This window comes from Rhineura floridana, chromosome 3, assembly GCF_030035675.1.
Source record: "Rhineura floridana isolate rRhiFlo1 chromosome 3, rRhiFlo1.hap2, whole genome shotgun sequence".
Classification (NCBI taxonomy): domain Eukaryota; kingdom Metazoa; phylum Chordata; class Lepidosauria; order Squamata; family Rhineuridae; genus Rhineura; species Rhineura floridana.
The window spans coordinates 128637544-128653210 of NC_084482.1; the positions used below are offsets into that span (position 1 = coordinate 128637544).

Consider the following 15667-nt stretch of genomic DNA (forward strand, 5'->3'; position numbering starts at 1 on the left):
GGGGCGACACAGGGGTTAGGACAGAGCAAGAGCACAAAGAGGGGAAGAGAAGGTGTCCCCATGTGTACATACAACACACGGGAACAGAGAGACAGAGAAGGAATATGCATATGTAAAATTCTGATCCAGTCAAATTAAAATGAATACTTTTGAATGTGTATAATTTTAACATGGCATTCCCCTAAAACCACAATTAAATCACAGATCACAAACTGTTTCCATGGACTGAATTGCAAAAATAATGAATCCAGCTATTTCCAGCACCACCATGGTGCAGGAACATGGGTTCCACACACAGAGCCTTATGGTCCTTCATTGCTTTACAAGACAGCCCCCCATAAAACCACATTAAAATAATAGGTCAACTCTGTGTTAACAGATGTATTATGTAACCTAAGTGTGATTTTGTTCGTATCCCATGTAGAATCATAAAAATCCATGAGATTTGCCTTGGTTCAATTGTTTTATATCATGGTGATACTGGAAAGCCATATCTGTGATTTTTACTTTGTAGCCTATAGCCATCAAAGCAAATTTTAATTACTTCTTGTGGGAGTTAATTCCATATGGTTTTTTTGGTTGGCTCCCCCTCCCCCCAAAAGGCCTTAAACTTTAAAGTTCTTTGCAGAAAACCCCTTGTACTTATTTGTCTGGAATTTGGCTGTCCCATCCTCTAAAAAGGAGCTATTATGCCTGCAAATTTCATACAATGCTGGCAAAAAAATAAATGTTATAGCCATTTGTTTATTTCCCCGTTATAAATGGGGAGGCATCTGACCTTCAGAAATCCAAAACAAAGTTCTGCCTCAGAACTAAAGCAAAGCAGATCTTGTCTGAATTAATCTGAAGTGAACTGGCCCCCTGTCTGAAGCAGGTTCCAAAGCCATTTCTTTCCTGTGCACGTCCATATGTTATATGGGAAGATAATGGGGAAGTCATCTCTCAGCTCAACTGTGTTTGGTTTGTTCTTCGTTTTGTTAGATATGTATTATGGGATATGGTAGGTTCCTTATAACCATTTTAAAGAGGGAAACAATATCAATGCCCTCAGAGGTTCATCCACATGTGGTCTTTCTGGTGGTCTTGGACAGTTTTGTGCCAAACTGAAGGTTTGAGAGAAGTTCTTCCCTCCAAAATAAGATGTGGCAAGGGAGAATTCTGTGTTGATACTGCATTTGAATAAAAGGGGTGATATCCAATGTTAGTCATACTCAGAGTAGACCCATTAAAATCAATGAACAAGTCCATTAATTTCAATAGGCATACTGTGAGTATGTTTTAGTTGGCTATCTCCCAAGGAGTCCCATGCAGACATGCTCTGAGACATCCCTTGCCACTGAAGATAGTATATGTATATCCAAACTGCCTTACTTTCTTACAAGAAGAACAAAAATGTTAAGACTATTGTGATCTTATTGCTAAGAATCCTATATACATCTGCACTGAGGGGAACACAGATCTAGTTTGCCAATAACTGTTGAGCTTTGTGTCATTTATCCTTATATTTCAAAATCTTTTGGTCCAGGATTACTGGCATGTGTCAGTGAACTGGACCCTTCACAATATACACACTTCATAGGCTTTCAACAAAGTACTTTTTCTATGAAATTGGATACATCTTGCCCAGAATTCGTTATATCTACTCCATCTTTCTTGGAATAATCTGAACCTGAGCCTTGCTTTGTAGAAAGCAAAAATAAGTAGATGGTCAGTAAGATCTGTGCTGTAGAAAAATGCACTGTGCTTCTGAATACCAGCTGCTGGAAACCACAAGGGAAGAGACTGCTGTCGCACTCTACTTGTGGGCAACAGGCTCTTCTTATGCTTTTAGGCACTTTTTATGATTCCTGAAAACAGGAACCGCTCATATGTAGTCAGCAACATTTCCTGCTTCTGGAAACAATTTAAGTGTTAAAAATAATGTTTTGTGCCAGCGGTCAAGACAAAATACTTAGCACCGTTATATTTTCTGACACTATATTCCTGACAATAAATTTCATGCTTCATGGGGCAGAGCAGTTATGAGATTTCAGTCAATAACCAATGCCCAGATCCATATTCTCACCCACCAAACTAAGGAAAAGTTAAGAAACAAAGCTTTAAAAAAAGCCAGTGAGGTATTATTATTTACTAATAGTTACTACTTATAGCTACTTATAGACATGAATTTAAAGAGAAAGGAAGCAACTTTGCCTCTCAAACTGTTCTCCGTCCCTCCCTCCCACCCACCCCCCTCTCTCTCTCTATGCACACGGACACACAGACATAGGAAGGACAAGAAACAAAACTGAATTTAAAACTTGCAAGTGATTGCGTGTGACAGCTCTGTAGATCAGAGACTTTTATCTCCTCTGACATCCTTAGTGCTATTTGTAATCACCAAGACACAGAAGACTGAGTCACAACATTAAGAAAGGACAGTGTGAGCTCCAGAGCAACCAAGCAGGTATCATGACTCTGACTGTGTTGTGTCATGCAGATGCACAATAAAAGAGGGCTTTGCTTAGGGGCTATTAATAATATTCAAATTTCTAATACTGTTACTTGTATTCATCTCAAATTCTGTTTGTATCAGCAATCCTCCAACAAGAGCATCAGGAACAAGATCAGGAAATAACAGTGCTATTCATCCTGTCTGACTTGCTTAACTTGGCCCTTAGTGTGAGGTTCTCAGAAGAGTGCTCATCTTGACTCAACATCAGAATGTTTAACATTTAGATGTGGTACTCCGAGGTTCAGCTTCTGGCTTGTTCTCACAAACCATAGTATAACCCTAATTCTCCAGGTTCAGACATCATGATGAACTGCAGTTAGTTTAAAATCAGCAGCTTTCATTTCCAGTCTCCTCCTTGCAAGCATGAAAGAGGAGAGAAGGAGGCAAAGGGTTGTCAGGGCTCATTAATTTAAAATGGAAAATCGGTGAACGGAAAATCGATGCTCATCCAGGATTTGGTCCTCGATGAGCATGCTGACCTGGCCTGTATTACGGAAACCTGGTTGGATGAAGCTGGGGGGGTTAATCTCTCCCAGCTTTGTCCTCCTGGTTTTTCAGTACAGCAGCAGCCGAGACCTGGGGGACGGGGAGGTGGGGTCGCAGTGGTCTATCGTGACACCATCCCCCTGACCAGGTGCCCTCTCCCACAGTTCTCAGGGTTCGAGTGTGTGTACTTGAAGTTAGGTGGCCAGGACAGAATAGGGATTCTGTTGGTGTACCGCCCACCCCGCTGCTCCATAGTCTCCCTACCTGAGCTACCCGGGGTAGTCTCAGGGTTGGTGTTGGAGTCCCCTCGGCTTGTGGTACTGGGTGACTTCAACATCCATGCTGAGACTGCTCTGTTGGGAGTGGCTCAGGACTTCATGGCCTCCATGACAACCATGGGTCTGTCCCAAGTAGTATCTGGCCCCACTCATGTTGCTGGTCACACCCTCGACCTTGTTTTCTGTGTTGGTCGGGATGACAGTGATCTTGGTGTGGAAGAACTTGCGGTGGTTCCGTTGTCATGGACAGATCACTACCTGGTCAGGTTTAGACTCACTGGGACTCAGAACCTCTGCAGGGGTGGGGGGCCGATTAGAATGGTCTGTCCCAGGAGGCTGATGGATCCGGATGGTTTCCTGACGGCTCTTGGAGATTTTCCTGTCACCTTGGCAGGCGATCCTGTCGAAACCCTGGTTGACCTCTGGAATAGAGAAATGGCCAGGGCGGTGGACATGATCGCTCCCAAGCGTCCCCTCTTTCGGAGTGGAGCCAAACCGGCCCCATGGTTTTCCAAGGAGCTGGTGGTGATGAAACATGTCAGATGGGGACTAGAGCGACGTTGGCGGAAGACTTGGAGCGAAGCTGATCGATCTCGGGCTAGAGCCTATTTGAAGGCCTACTCTGAGGCAGTACAGGCTAAGAAAAAATCTTTCTTCTCGGCCTCCATTGTGTCTGCTGGGAGCCGTCCAGTGGAATTGTTTTGAGTGGTTAGGGGGCTTTTAAGTTCCAGCCCCCGTGAGGGTAGTTCTGACCACTCAGCAGACCACTGTCAAGAATTTGCACGGCACTTTGCAGACAAAGTCGCTCAGATTCGCTCTGACTTGGATGCTAAAATTGATACAGTCTCTGAGGATGTAATTTTGGTGCCTGTTTGTCCAATTATAATGGATTCTTTTCAACTTGTCCTTCCCGAGGATGTGGACAAGATCCTTGGAGCGGCGCGTGCCACCACTTGTGCACTGGACCCTTGTCCTTCCTGGCTCATTAGAAGTACCAGAGGGGGACTGGTCGATTGGGTCAGGGGAGTAGTTAATGCCTCTCTACAACAAGGCAGAATTCCATCATGCTTAAAGGAGGCAGTTATAAGACCACTGCTGAAAAAGCCCTCCCTGATCCCTCTTTACTAGGCAACTACCGGCCAGTCTCCAATATTCCATTTTTAAGCAAGATAATAGAGCGTGTGGTGGTTGCCCAACTCCAGAGATTCCTGGATGATACGGATTATCTGGATCCATTTCAATCTGGTTTCAGGCCTGGCTATGGGACAGAGACAGCTTTGGTCGCCTTGGTGGATGACCTACGCAGAGAACTGGACAGGGCGAGTGTGTCTCTGTTGGTTCTACTGGACCTCTCAGCGGCTTTCGATACCATCGATCATGGTATCCTTCTGGGCCGCCTTGCTGAGATGGGACTTGGGGGCACTGTGTTACAGTGGCTCCAGTCCTTCCTGGAGGACCAAACCCAGAAGGTGGTACTGGGGGACTCCTGCTCGACCCCCTGGCCATTGACCTATGGGGTCCCTCAGGGTTCAGTTTTGTCCCCCATGTTATTTAACATCTACATGAAACCACTGGGAGAGGTTGTCCGGGGTTTTGGGGTTCGGTGCCATCAGTATGCCGATGACACTCAACTCTATTTCTCTTTTCCACCTGAAGCCAAGGAAGCCGTACAGGTCCTAAATCAGTGTCTGGCATCAGTGATGGACTGGATGAGGGCAAACAAGTTGAGATTAAATCCTGATAAAACAGAGGTACTCCTGGTCAGTCGGAGGGCAGATCAGGGAATAGGGATTCAACTGGTGCTGGATGGGGTTGCACTCCCCTTGAAGTCTCAGGTTCGCAGTTTGGGTGTACTCTTGGACTCAGCTTTGAATTTGGAGGCCCAGATTACTGCTGTATCCAGGAGCGCCTTTGCCCAATTAAAACTGGTGCACCAGCTGCGCCCGTTCCTGGAGCTGCCTGATCTGACTAGGGTGATGCCTGCCTTGGTTACATCCCGCTTAGACTACTGTAACGCGCTCTACGTGGGGCTGCCTTTGAAGACTGTTCGGAAACTTAAATTGGTACAAAGAGCTGCAGCCAGAGTGCTAACCGGGGCTGGTTACAGGGACATACAACTCCCCTGTTACAACAGCTCCACTGGCTGCCAATTTGTTTCCGGTCACAATTCAAAGTGCTGATTTTGACCTACAAAGCCCTATACGGCTCAGGTCCAGGCTATTTGACAGATCGTATCTCCCTACATGAACCTGTCCGGGATTTGAGATCTTCAGGTAAGGCCCTTCTTGTGCTCCCCACACCTTCGCAAGTACATATGATGAGGACACAAGATAGGGCCTTTTTGGTGGCCGACCCTAGGCTATGGAACTCCCTTCCGAGTGAGGTGCGATTAGCTCCCTCCTTGCCGTCTTTCCGGCGACAAGTAGAGACTGTTTTATTTCAATGGGCATTTGGGATAGAGAACGACCAAGATTAAATGTCATAGGATTGGTGACTACAGTATATGATTTTATTATTTTAAATTGTCCACTGTTTTTAACATATGTTTTATGGTTTTTAATTTTTCTCATAGTTTAATTCTATTTTAATTGTATATTTCTGTATGTTTTAATGGTGTTGTTTTTAGTTGTAAGCCGCTCTGAGTCCTATTGGAAAAAGGGCGGGGTAGAAATAAAGTTTATTATTATTATTAATGTAAAAGGAGACCAATGTAAAAGGAGACCATGCTTCCCTGTTACATCTAAACCATACCATTGTGTGAGCTTGGTATACAGATGGGAACAGACAAGAGGGTGTTTTCAGAGACTGTAACAGAACATAGGAAAAGTCATGATGATGCCAGACATAAGTGATTGAAGCCTCCTAATAGCTTACAGATTAAAAACAAATACCATGAGTTGTGCCATGCTGGCAATAGGAAGTCAATACAGCATCACCTACAGACATGTATGATCACAAGAACCCAGACTCTAATGGATACCCACTGTTTCTCTGGAGGTAAGCAGCTTTATCCAGAGATATTGTCATTACTGTAAACTGCCCAGAGAGCTTTGGCTATGGGGTGGTATATAAATACAATAAATAAATAAAATAAATAAATAAAGGGGGGGAAGAGAAGGCATGAATGGAACAAAACTTACCCGTTTGAGCTGATCAACACCACCAAATATCCTCATCACTCCATCAATCTCTTGTTCCAGCCTTCTGGCCCAGTACTGCATTCTGCAAGAGAGGGCACACTGAATCAGTTAAGGAGGTACACAAAGTGAGATGGTTATAAAATAGTGCTCAAAGCTTAGCTTGTACACTCTCCTTCTGATATTCCAGCTGTAGACAGAGTGCCTGACTTCTAAGAGATATGACTGGGATGATAAGCTTATCAGATGACCAACTTCCAATATTCTAAATTTACACACACCAAACTAAAATTAAAGTCAAAATAAAATCAGCGAAGAGTTGACTTTCTTCTCTGCTAAGAAAAACTTAGAACTAAAAGACTCCCCCACCTCAAAAAAATAAAGCTTTGTTGTCTATTCCTAATACTCCTAATATCATTATTTCTAATAGCAAACTCAAATGTCTGAGTGCCTATGAGCTTCGAAGCAAACACAGCCACCCAAAATTCACCTAGCTATACATACTAGAGGGATGCCCTAGGTATGCAACAGTACATAAGTTTGTGGATTAAAAGAAAAAAGTATTTTGAAACCCTCAAAAACTGACCAACAGAACTTGTGAGCTTATAGAACAATGATGGCAGCTGAGCCAGGGGTGGTTGATGAATGGGGAAGGACAGAAGAACCCCAATGTCAGGCAGACTGTTTGAGTCCAATCAGTTTATGATTGAGAGAGAAGGGTCATGAAACATTTGTATGTCGGGTGGAAAACAGAGGGTATTGGCTCCTGCTTGACCTATATAAATAATGTTCATTAAACATCTTTTTCTCTTTTACAATCTTCAGACTTGGGTACTCTGTGTCTCCTACTATATTACTATAAAATGCTCCAGTTTGGGGCTAGCAGTTCTGTAGCACTATAGCACACGAGAAGGCAAGGTCTAGAGGGTGAAGAAAAGTTTCCATTATTCATTCCTCACACCTGAAACTCTGTCCCTTGGAGACGTCTGAGGCATTAACAAGAGCTTAGTGGATGAGGATACTGCAACATCTCATTTACACTTGCATATAATTAATTTAGACAGGTTTATTCAAGTGGGGGTTGCTACAAAAGGTTGTAGTGCATCCTCCCTTCTAACAAAAATGCCCAAGTTCATGGTTCCACCCACCCATTCCCTCCAAACTGGGCATTCCACTCCTCCCATTGGTTTTCCAACTGTCACTCAACATTCCATTGCTACTGAGCCTGATTAGCACAACTTCTTCTTTTTTCAGGGGGTTGCTCATTTAGAGTTTTTTAAAAGATGTTTGCATTTCTGCAAATCTTGGGGGTTCTCCTAAGCAAGCTGATATCTCCTCATAATTTCAGTGGTCTTGTTTTGATTCCAATCCTTTTGGCACTCATCAAGTGAGTTCATCATTGGAGTGGTTTTAAGAAAGACCTAGAGAGAGTCTCCATCATAAGGCCAGAAGAATACATAGGATCAATTTAGCAACACAAGTTCCCAACGTTCAAACAAAGTAACTGTGTTGTACTCTACAAAGAAACTCCCCTTCTCACTAATCCTGATAAGAGTACAGTTTTCCTTTCTATTTCAAAACTTTGTAGTCAACTTCTACATGATTTTTTTCAATGCTTGAAGCTTTCTGAAGTCTGGTCAACAGACATTATCTACATGGCTATAACCAAATGTAAAGAATAATGTGTTATATTTCAGGTATGCTGTATCAGAGCAAGCAGGCCTAGCCCCTGTCAACCTAAGCACTGCACCTGAGAAGGTTTCACATCACCACTACCACAGACTTGCAAATAATATATTCTTTGGTTCCCTGTACCGAGTAGGAATCAGATCCAGGTGACCAACTAGGGAAACATTTGCAGATAGGGAATGATGGTGTGCACCAAAATGACTAATATTTGGTTCAGTTCAGTTGGGAGGCATGTAAACAATAGGCACTCACCGAGCTACTGGGGAACAACAATGGACAAGTACGAGTAGTGCTGTGACTAATGACGCAGCTGGGTCAAAGCCAAAAAGAAACCCAGAGACTGACGCGCACAGATGTGAAAGGATAGTCCAGAGATGTACGACATACACAATAGGAACATGGAATGTGAGAAGCATGAACCAGGAAAAATTAGAAATTGTCAAGCAAGAAATGGAACAAATCAACATTACAATATTTGGAATGAGTGAATTAAAATGGACGGGAATGGGACATTCTCAAGTTGCAGGAAGCCAGATTTCGACTGGACATCAGGAAAAACTTCCTAACTGTTAGAGCCATACGACAATGGAACCAATTACCTAGAGAGGTAGTGGGTTCTCTGACACTGGAGGCATTCAAGAGGCAGCTGGACAGCCATATGTCGGGATTGCTTTGGATTCCTGCATTGAGCAGGGGGTTGGACTTGATGGCCTTATAGGCTCCTTCCAACTCTACTATTCTATGATTTTCAATTGGGCAACTACAAAATATTTTATGCAGGAAATGAGAAATTAAAAAGAAACGGGGTTGCTTTAATAGTGAGAAGTGATGGAGCAAGAGCAATTAGGAGCTACAACGCAAGGTATAAGCGAGTGATATCAATGAGATTAAATGGGAAACCTATTAACATAACCATCATCCAAGTCTATGCTCCAATGGCAAAAAGAAGAATTGGAACAATTTTACACAGAAGTATAGGAAGAAATCAATCATACACACAAACAAGATATGCTGATAATCATGGGGGACTGGAATGCAAAAGTAGGGAAAAGAGAAGAACTAGGAATTGTGGGGAAATGGGGCTTAGGAGACCGAAACGAAGCAGGAGAAAGACTTATTGAATTCTGTGAAGCCAATAATTTGTTTCTTGCAAACACATTTTTTGAGCAACCGAAAAGACGACTGTAGACATGGACATCACCAAATGGTCAATATAGGTATCAAATTGATTATATAATTGGTAGCAGAAGATGGAGAAGTTCCATACTTTCTGTGAAAACAAGACCAGGAGCAGATTGTGATACAGATCATGAACTGATCATATTGAAAATCAGAGTAAAGCTAAAGAAGAAGAACAAAGCAATCATAATGCCAAAGTACAATTTAAATAACATCCCAGAAGAACATAAAGATCAAATAAGGAACAGATTTGAGGCTTTAAACGTAGTTCACAGAGAACCCGAAGAACTATGGAGTGAAGTCAGAGACATGATCAGGGAAGAATGCAAAAAGGCAATACCTCTGAAAGACCTCAATGGATGACTGAAGAAACTCTTAAAATGTTTAAAGAGAGGAAAGCAAAGCAAAAGGAGACAGAAACAATGTCAGAACCCTATATGCAACAATACAGCAACTAGTACGTATGGACAAAGAGAATTATTACAATAGTTACTGCATAGAAATAGAAAGGACAACAAAAAGGGTAGAAAAAGAGCTCTATTCCAAAAGATTAGAGAAATTAAAGGGAAATGTAAACCAAGAGTAGGGATGTTGAATAATCATGCACTGACTGACCAAGATGAAATAACAGGAAGATGGAAGCAATATGAAGAACTCTATAAAAGAGATGCAAGAATGACAGATTCATTCACGGAGGAACCGTGTGATGAAGAACCAGTAATTTTAGAATGCGAGGTGAAAGCTGCTCTTAAAATACTTGGAAGAAACAAATCACCAGGAACAGATGTCATAACAATTGCACTTCTACAAGCTACTGAGACTGAATCTGTCCAAACTGTGATGTCCAAGCTGGATTTAGAAAGGGAAGAGGCACCAGAAATCATATCACAAACATACATTGGATAATGGAATGGAGCAAGGAATTTCAGAAGAAAATCACCCTGTGCTTTATAGATTACAGCAAAGCCTTTGACTGCGTAGATTATGAAAAACTATGGAATGCATCAAAAGAAATGGGGGTGCCACAGCATCTGATTGTTCTGATGCACAACCTATACTCTGGACAAGAGGCTACTGTAAGGACAGAATATGGAGAAACCGATTAGTTCCCAATCGGAAAGGGTGTGAGACAGGGGTGTATTTTATCACCCTATTTGTTTAATCTATATACAGAATATATCATATGGAAGGTGGGATTGGACCAAGATGAAGGTGGTGTGAAAACTGGAGGGAGAAATATCAATAATTTAAGATATGCAGACGATACCATACTACTAGCAGAAACCATTAACGATTTAAAACGAATGTTGATGAAAGTTAAAGAGGCAAGCACAAAAGCAGGACTACAGCTGAACATCAAGAAGACTAAAGTAATGACAACAGAAGATTTATGTAACTTTACAGTTGACGAGGACATTGAACTTGTCAAGGATTATCAATATCTTGGCACAGTCATTAACCAAAATGGAGAAAATAGCCAAGAAATCAGAAGAAGGCTAGGACTGGGGAGGGCAGCTGGGAGAGAACTAGTAAAGGTCCTCAAATGCAAAAATGTATCACTGAACACTAAAGTCAGGATCATTCAGACCATGGTATTTCCGATCTCTGTATGGATGTGAAAGTTGGACAGTAAAAAAAGCAGATAAGAGAAAAATCAACGCATTTGAAATGTGGTGTTGGAGAAGAGCTTTGCGGATACCATGGACTACGAAAAAGACAAATAATTGGGTGTTAGAACAAATTAAACCAGAACTATCACTAGAAGCCAAAATGATGAAACTGAGGTTATCATACTTTGGACACATCATGAGAAGACATGATTCACTAGAAAAGACAATAATGCTGGGGAAAACAGAAGGGAGTAGAAAAAGAGGAAGACCAAACAAGAGATGGACTGATTCCATAAAGGAAGCCAGAGACCTGAACTTACAAGATCTGAACAGGGTGGTTCATGACAGATGCTCTTGGAGGTTGCTGATTCATAGGGTCGCCATAAGTCGTAGTCGACTTAAAGGCACATAACAACAACAAAATTGAGTTGGCTGTGAAAGTGAGCAGCCCACAGGGTAGACAGAAAAGGGCAGATAATCTTCTTACTCTTACTCATTTCTCAAACCTCTTTCTGAAATGAAGGGTCAAATCTGTAAAGTTTGGAGCATCCATGTTCGAAGGTAGGGGCAGGGCATTCCAGGCAGGTGGGTGCCAACCCTGCTTGGATATGGATATCTTTGAAGAGGATCCCTAGGCAAGCTTTACCAACAGCACAATCCAAACTATATCTACTCAGAAGTAAGTCCTATTGAGTTCTATGGGGCTTAGTCCCTTAGTAAATGTGGTTAGAATTGCAGCCTTCAGGGGCATCCATCTTTACTCTTTGAGTGTTCCCATCTAACACCTCCATGACACTGGGCTCCTTTCTTCCTACAATGGCTTTCTGGTGCCTGGCCTAGCCTTAGGGCACTTAAACCCTTCTTGCCAGAAGCAAGTTGGCTAGATTAAGTGTTCCCTACCCAGGCTCCATCTTTTAGCTAAGATTTCATAATTTCCAATCAGATAAATATTTTTGTTTGAATTGTATGCTCCAAGCAATTGTGGTTGAGGCTTAATGTATCATGCTTGCTGACATCACTCGGGCCCATCCCTGTGACATCACTCGGGCCCATCCCTGTGACATCACTAGGGCCCGCCCCTTAAATCTCAAAGTTTGGGATGTTTCTGAGCTGGCAATCCTAGTCTGTTGTGCTGTCCACCTTTAAAGTTTCTGGTGTGCCTTTTTTTTTAAAGGAATCATCTATTATTTCTGGATGAAATTGGATAGTAAAGTCTTCCCTTCTGAAGACATGAATCCTCGTAACTTTCAGAAGGAGAAGTGCAATGGTTTTCCTGCAAGAACTGACATTATCATTTGGGGGATGATAAAAAAGGACTCACAATCTCCCTTAGAGTTTTGTGGGCAGTTAGTCTGAAAATTACAGAAATGAGAGAGTTGTCCCTAGGTAAGAAACCTGCCGAGTTGCAGACAAACAGGTGCAGGTGCTTTTGTGGTAGGTACCGTTAAAGTTGATTTTGGGGTGGAAAAAGTAAAATAAATTTGCTTTCTGGGAAACATCATTCCCTCCAATTGCAAGCCTGACCTGCCAGTAACAACAGAACTCTCCACTCTGGTGTTGTTCCCCCTTCCCCCATTACCTCACATTGAAACTATAGTAAGCTTAGAGATATTCACTTTCATCAGATGTTTGTCTGTATCATTTTTATTTATGTCTGGACCATCAAGGTACCAAAAAGCACAAAAGGTTCCCTACTTTGACTTGTGCCATTTCATACAGAACTTGCTTTGCCTCTGACAAGTCAAAAATCCCTCCAAGGCACCTTGCTTCACCTCAGGATTCATAGGAATCTGATGCAAACTCCTACCACTTAACCAAGGCATGTAACAATTCCATCCACTTGTAAAGCTACATCAGTTATGTGCATGTAGAGATGGCCTGTTATTATTTTTTTGTAGTTTTCTCTGTTATGCCCAAGCAAACATCCCTAGTCTACTAGAATAGGAATTTGGTCACATTCTTTCAGATTTATCAGATGTGAATTTGAAGCAGTTTGTTGCCATTTGCAACACTGTAGGGATTTTTTTTTTAAACCCAACTAGTGCTTATGCCTCTGCACAATTAAACACACATAGCAGAAGCATGTGGTCTTTCATATGATGGTTTGGGAGCTTTAGCACTTGAGAAGGAAGGAAGATAACAGATGAATAAGAAAGAATATACCAGTGTAGTTTCCTTGAGATATGGGAAAACAAGACTTCACAAACCACTGAACTGCAGTAGACAGCAACAGATTTTGGGTTGCCTGTAGCAGGATTGAACATCTGGCAATTTCCACTGAGATCTATCTACCTTTAGCATCTATGTATATATCAACATCTGTCTGCCCCTTCCCTTTCTAAGAATATAGGTCGTTATCCTTGATAAGGTCACTGGTTCACTCATTCATCCTTGAAAATCTCTTTCAAACTACCCAATGCACAAGTTTTTATTGTATTTCATTATATGGAAGACCACAAAAAGAGGCAGCTTTACCAGGGGATTAGGCTAGTTTAGGGTTGTTTTTTTAAATATGTTATCTGGGCCACTTCTTCTTGTTCAAGTCCCAAATCTCTCAGAGCTTAAGGCTGGTCCTTGCTTTATTCAGAAACAGACTGCTGCTCCTTTCTCAGCCTTCGCATCACAGCAAAGAAGTCCTGCTTATCCCAGGGGTGGGGAGTGCAGATAAGCCAGCCAACCACTTCTCATCACTTACTTTCTCCTCCCTTAAGAGGCATCCTCTTCCTCTTTTCTGTGACTCCCTCAAAGGCTTATAATCTTGCAGCCTCTTATCAGCTCCATCCTTACCTGCTGCCCATCTTGGCTGATTACTGGTTGGACTACTCATAAGTAAGCAGCAGGTACCATAACTTAGGGTAGAGAACAAACTCCATATTAATGTATGACAAGCAGCAGACAGGTCTTTAAAAGCCCACCCAAATGAGTTATGTGACTGCTCTTAGGAGCAAGACTGATAAACTGTGGATGATTGCCCACCAAAATACAATTTGAAAGAGAAATGAGAGAAGAAATACTTATGAAGGAGTTTAATAGGAACATGTTTTGCCTATGTGGATAAAAAAACCCAATCTGTTTGAGCAGTTCATTAATTACTACAAAATGAGACATTCAGTGCAAATGTTGAATGACACGTCTCCAAATGATTGTAAAGACAGTGAATCCCATGACCAGGAATAAGATATTTTCACTGTATATATCAGAAGCAACACACTGCCAAAATTGCTCCTATTTTAGTCATTATTTCTATTCAATCTTATCTGACCAGTCACCCAACTCTATAGCTATTTACTGTACCTTACAGTTTATGGAAAGTGAATAAGGTCAAGAGGAAAATGACAGAAGTAGTCATTATGTACATGATTTTCACTTTAAAACAATTCTGTATGGAAATTATAAGACATGACAATCATTGCATTTGTGGGATATTATGGCATGCCTCCGGTGGTTTTCCAGGGTGAAGGAGCAATCATTCCTTGAAATTTCTCACCACTTCTGCGAAATCTCAAATATATTAAAAAAACAAGCCAGAGCAGGCCACTTTTGACAAAAAGCCATTGACATAGATGCAGATTTTGTAGCTTTAGTATTTTATCTTCTTGCATTGGGTTGCATCTAATGAGGAGTGTGTGGAATTCCACTTGTGCAACAGGACTTCCGCTTCTCCTCTCCCTGCGAGCCCTCAAAATCTGCTCCAGAGGGTTCTCCAACTCTCTGGAGCAGTTTTTGAGGATGAACAGGGATTGCAGGGGGAAGAAAAGAGGGGGAAGTTCTGTTGTGTGGGAATCTTCCATGCTAGTGGAACAGCAGAAACAATCCTTGATACTTCATTTTATATGTTCACATTTACTGGCTACTTTTAGACACTGAAAGTGAAGGATACTTACAAAGGGAGTAAAATAAATAAATCACTACTAAAAACGGATCAGAAAGTTTTGTGGTTGTCTGGTTTAAATAGATTTGCAACCTAAAATTTCTTAACTGTTATCGTGCATGAAAGATGCTACCATATTTGTCTGAAAAGTCAACTGAGCAAGGTTGTAAAGTCAAATATAATGAGAGTCTTCAGTGAACCTCACAACCCTGTACATTACCAAAATGCCCATCTAGTCTAGCATCCTGCTTCCCTCATTAACAGCTAAATGTTTCTAGGAAGCCCACAAGGGCATGAAAACGATGGCCCTCCTCCACCAGCCACTGGAACTCAGTGGCATACTGCCTTTGAACATGCAGAACCCAATGGCCAATGATAGATTGGCTATCAAAGGAGGATAGGTCTAATTCCCTTTAAGACTATTGCCACATCCTGTGGAAGTGAATATCATGAATATCAACACACCCCTGCCTGAAGGGTTGGGGCCTTGTCGCTGCCCTTTTGCTACATGAGAGTTTTCCTGCCTCTACTGGACATTTCTCTAATTATCCAGCCGGTATACAAACTTCAGCCCCTCCACTGTCCCTCTATATCTGAGAGCTGTCATCATGTGGGCTCTCTCCGCCTTTGCTGGGTGGTTTGCATTCAAACCACACAGTAGGCACACAAACAAGTCCCCACAATCCCTCTCCTGCTCAGAGCCAGTAAAGGGCAGTAGGAGTATGCAGGCTCTATCCCCATGTGCAGCTAGGGAAGGGGTGGGAATTATCACTCTCCCTCTGTAGCTCCATAAAACCTCTTAACATTAAAAAAGGGCAAGTGAGATTGTTGAATCCTGAGCATTATTATATTGTCTTATTTTCAGTCCCTTTCCTATCATGGAATTGGCTTTTTTTACCAATGCACTTTGGAGTTGACATTTT

The 15667-nt window shown here is 42.0% G+C and overlaps 1 protein-coding gene across 2 annotated transcripts in view; it reads right to left on the minus strand.

Annotated features, from left to right (window-relative positions):
- Positions 1–15667, minus strand: part of CACNA2D2 (calcium voltage-gated channel auxiliary subunit alpha2delta 2) — a 1044533-nt gene that overhangs the window by 959988 nt on the left and 68878 nt on the right. For both annotated transcript variants that reach the window (XR_009761453.1, XM_061617858.1), the window contains exon 2: positions 6399–6480. Coding sequence is in view for 1 of the 2 variants with exons in the window: in XM_061617858.1 (XP_061473842.1) it covers positions 6399–6480 (82 nt within the window). In the remaining variant the exon portion in view is untranslated. The remainder of the gene's footprint in view (positions 1–6398; positions 6481–15667) is intronic.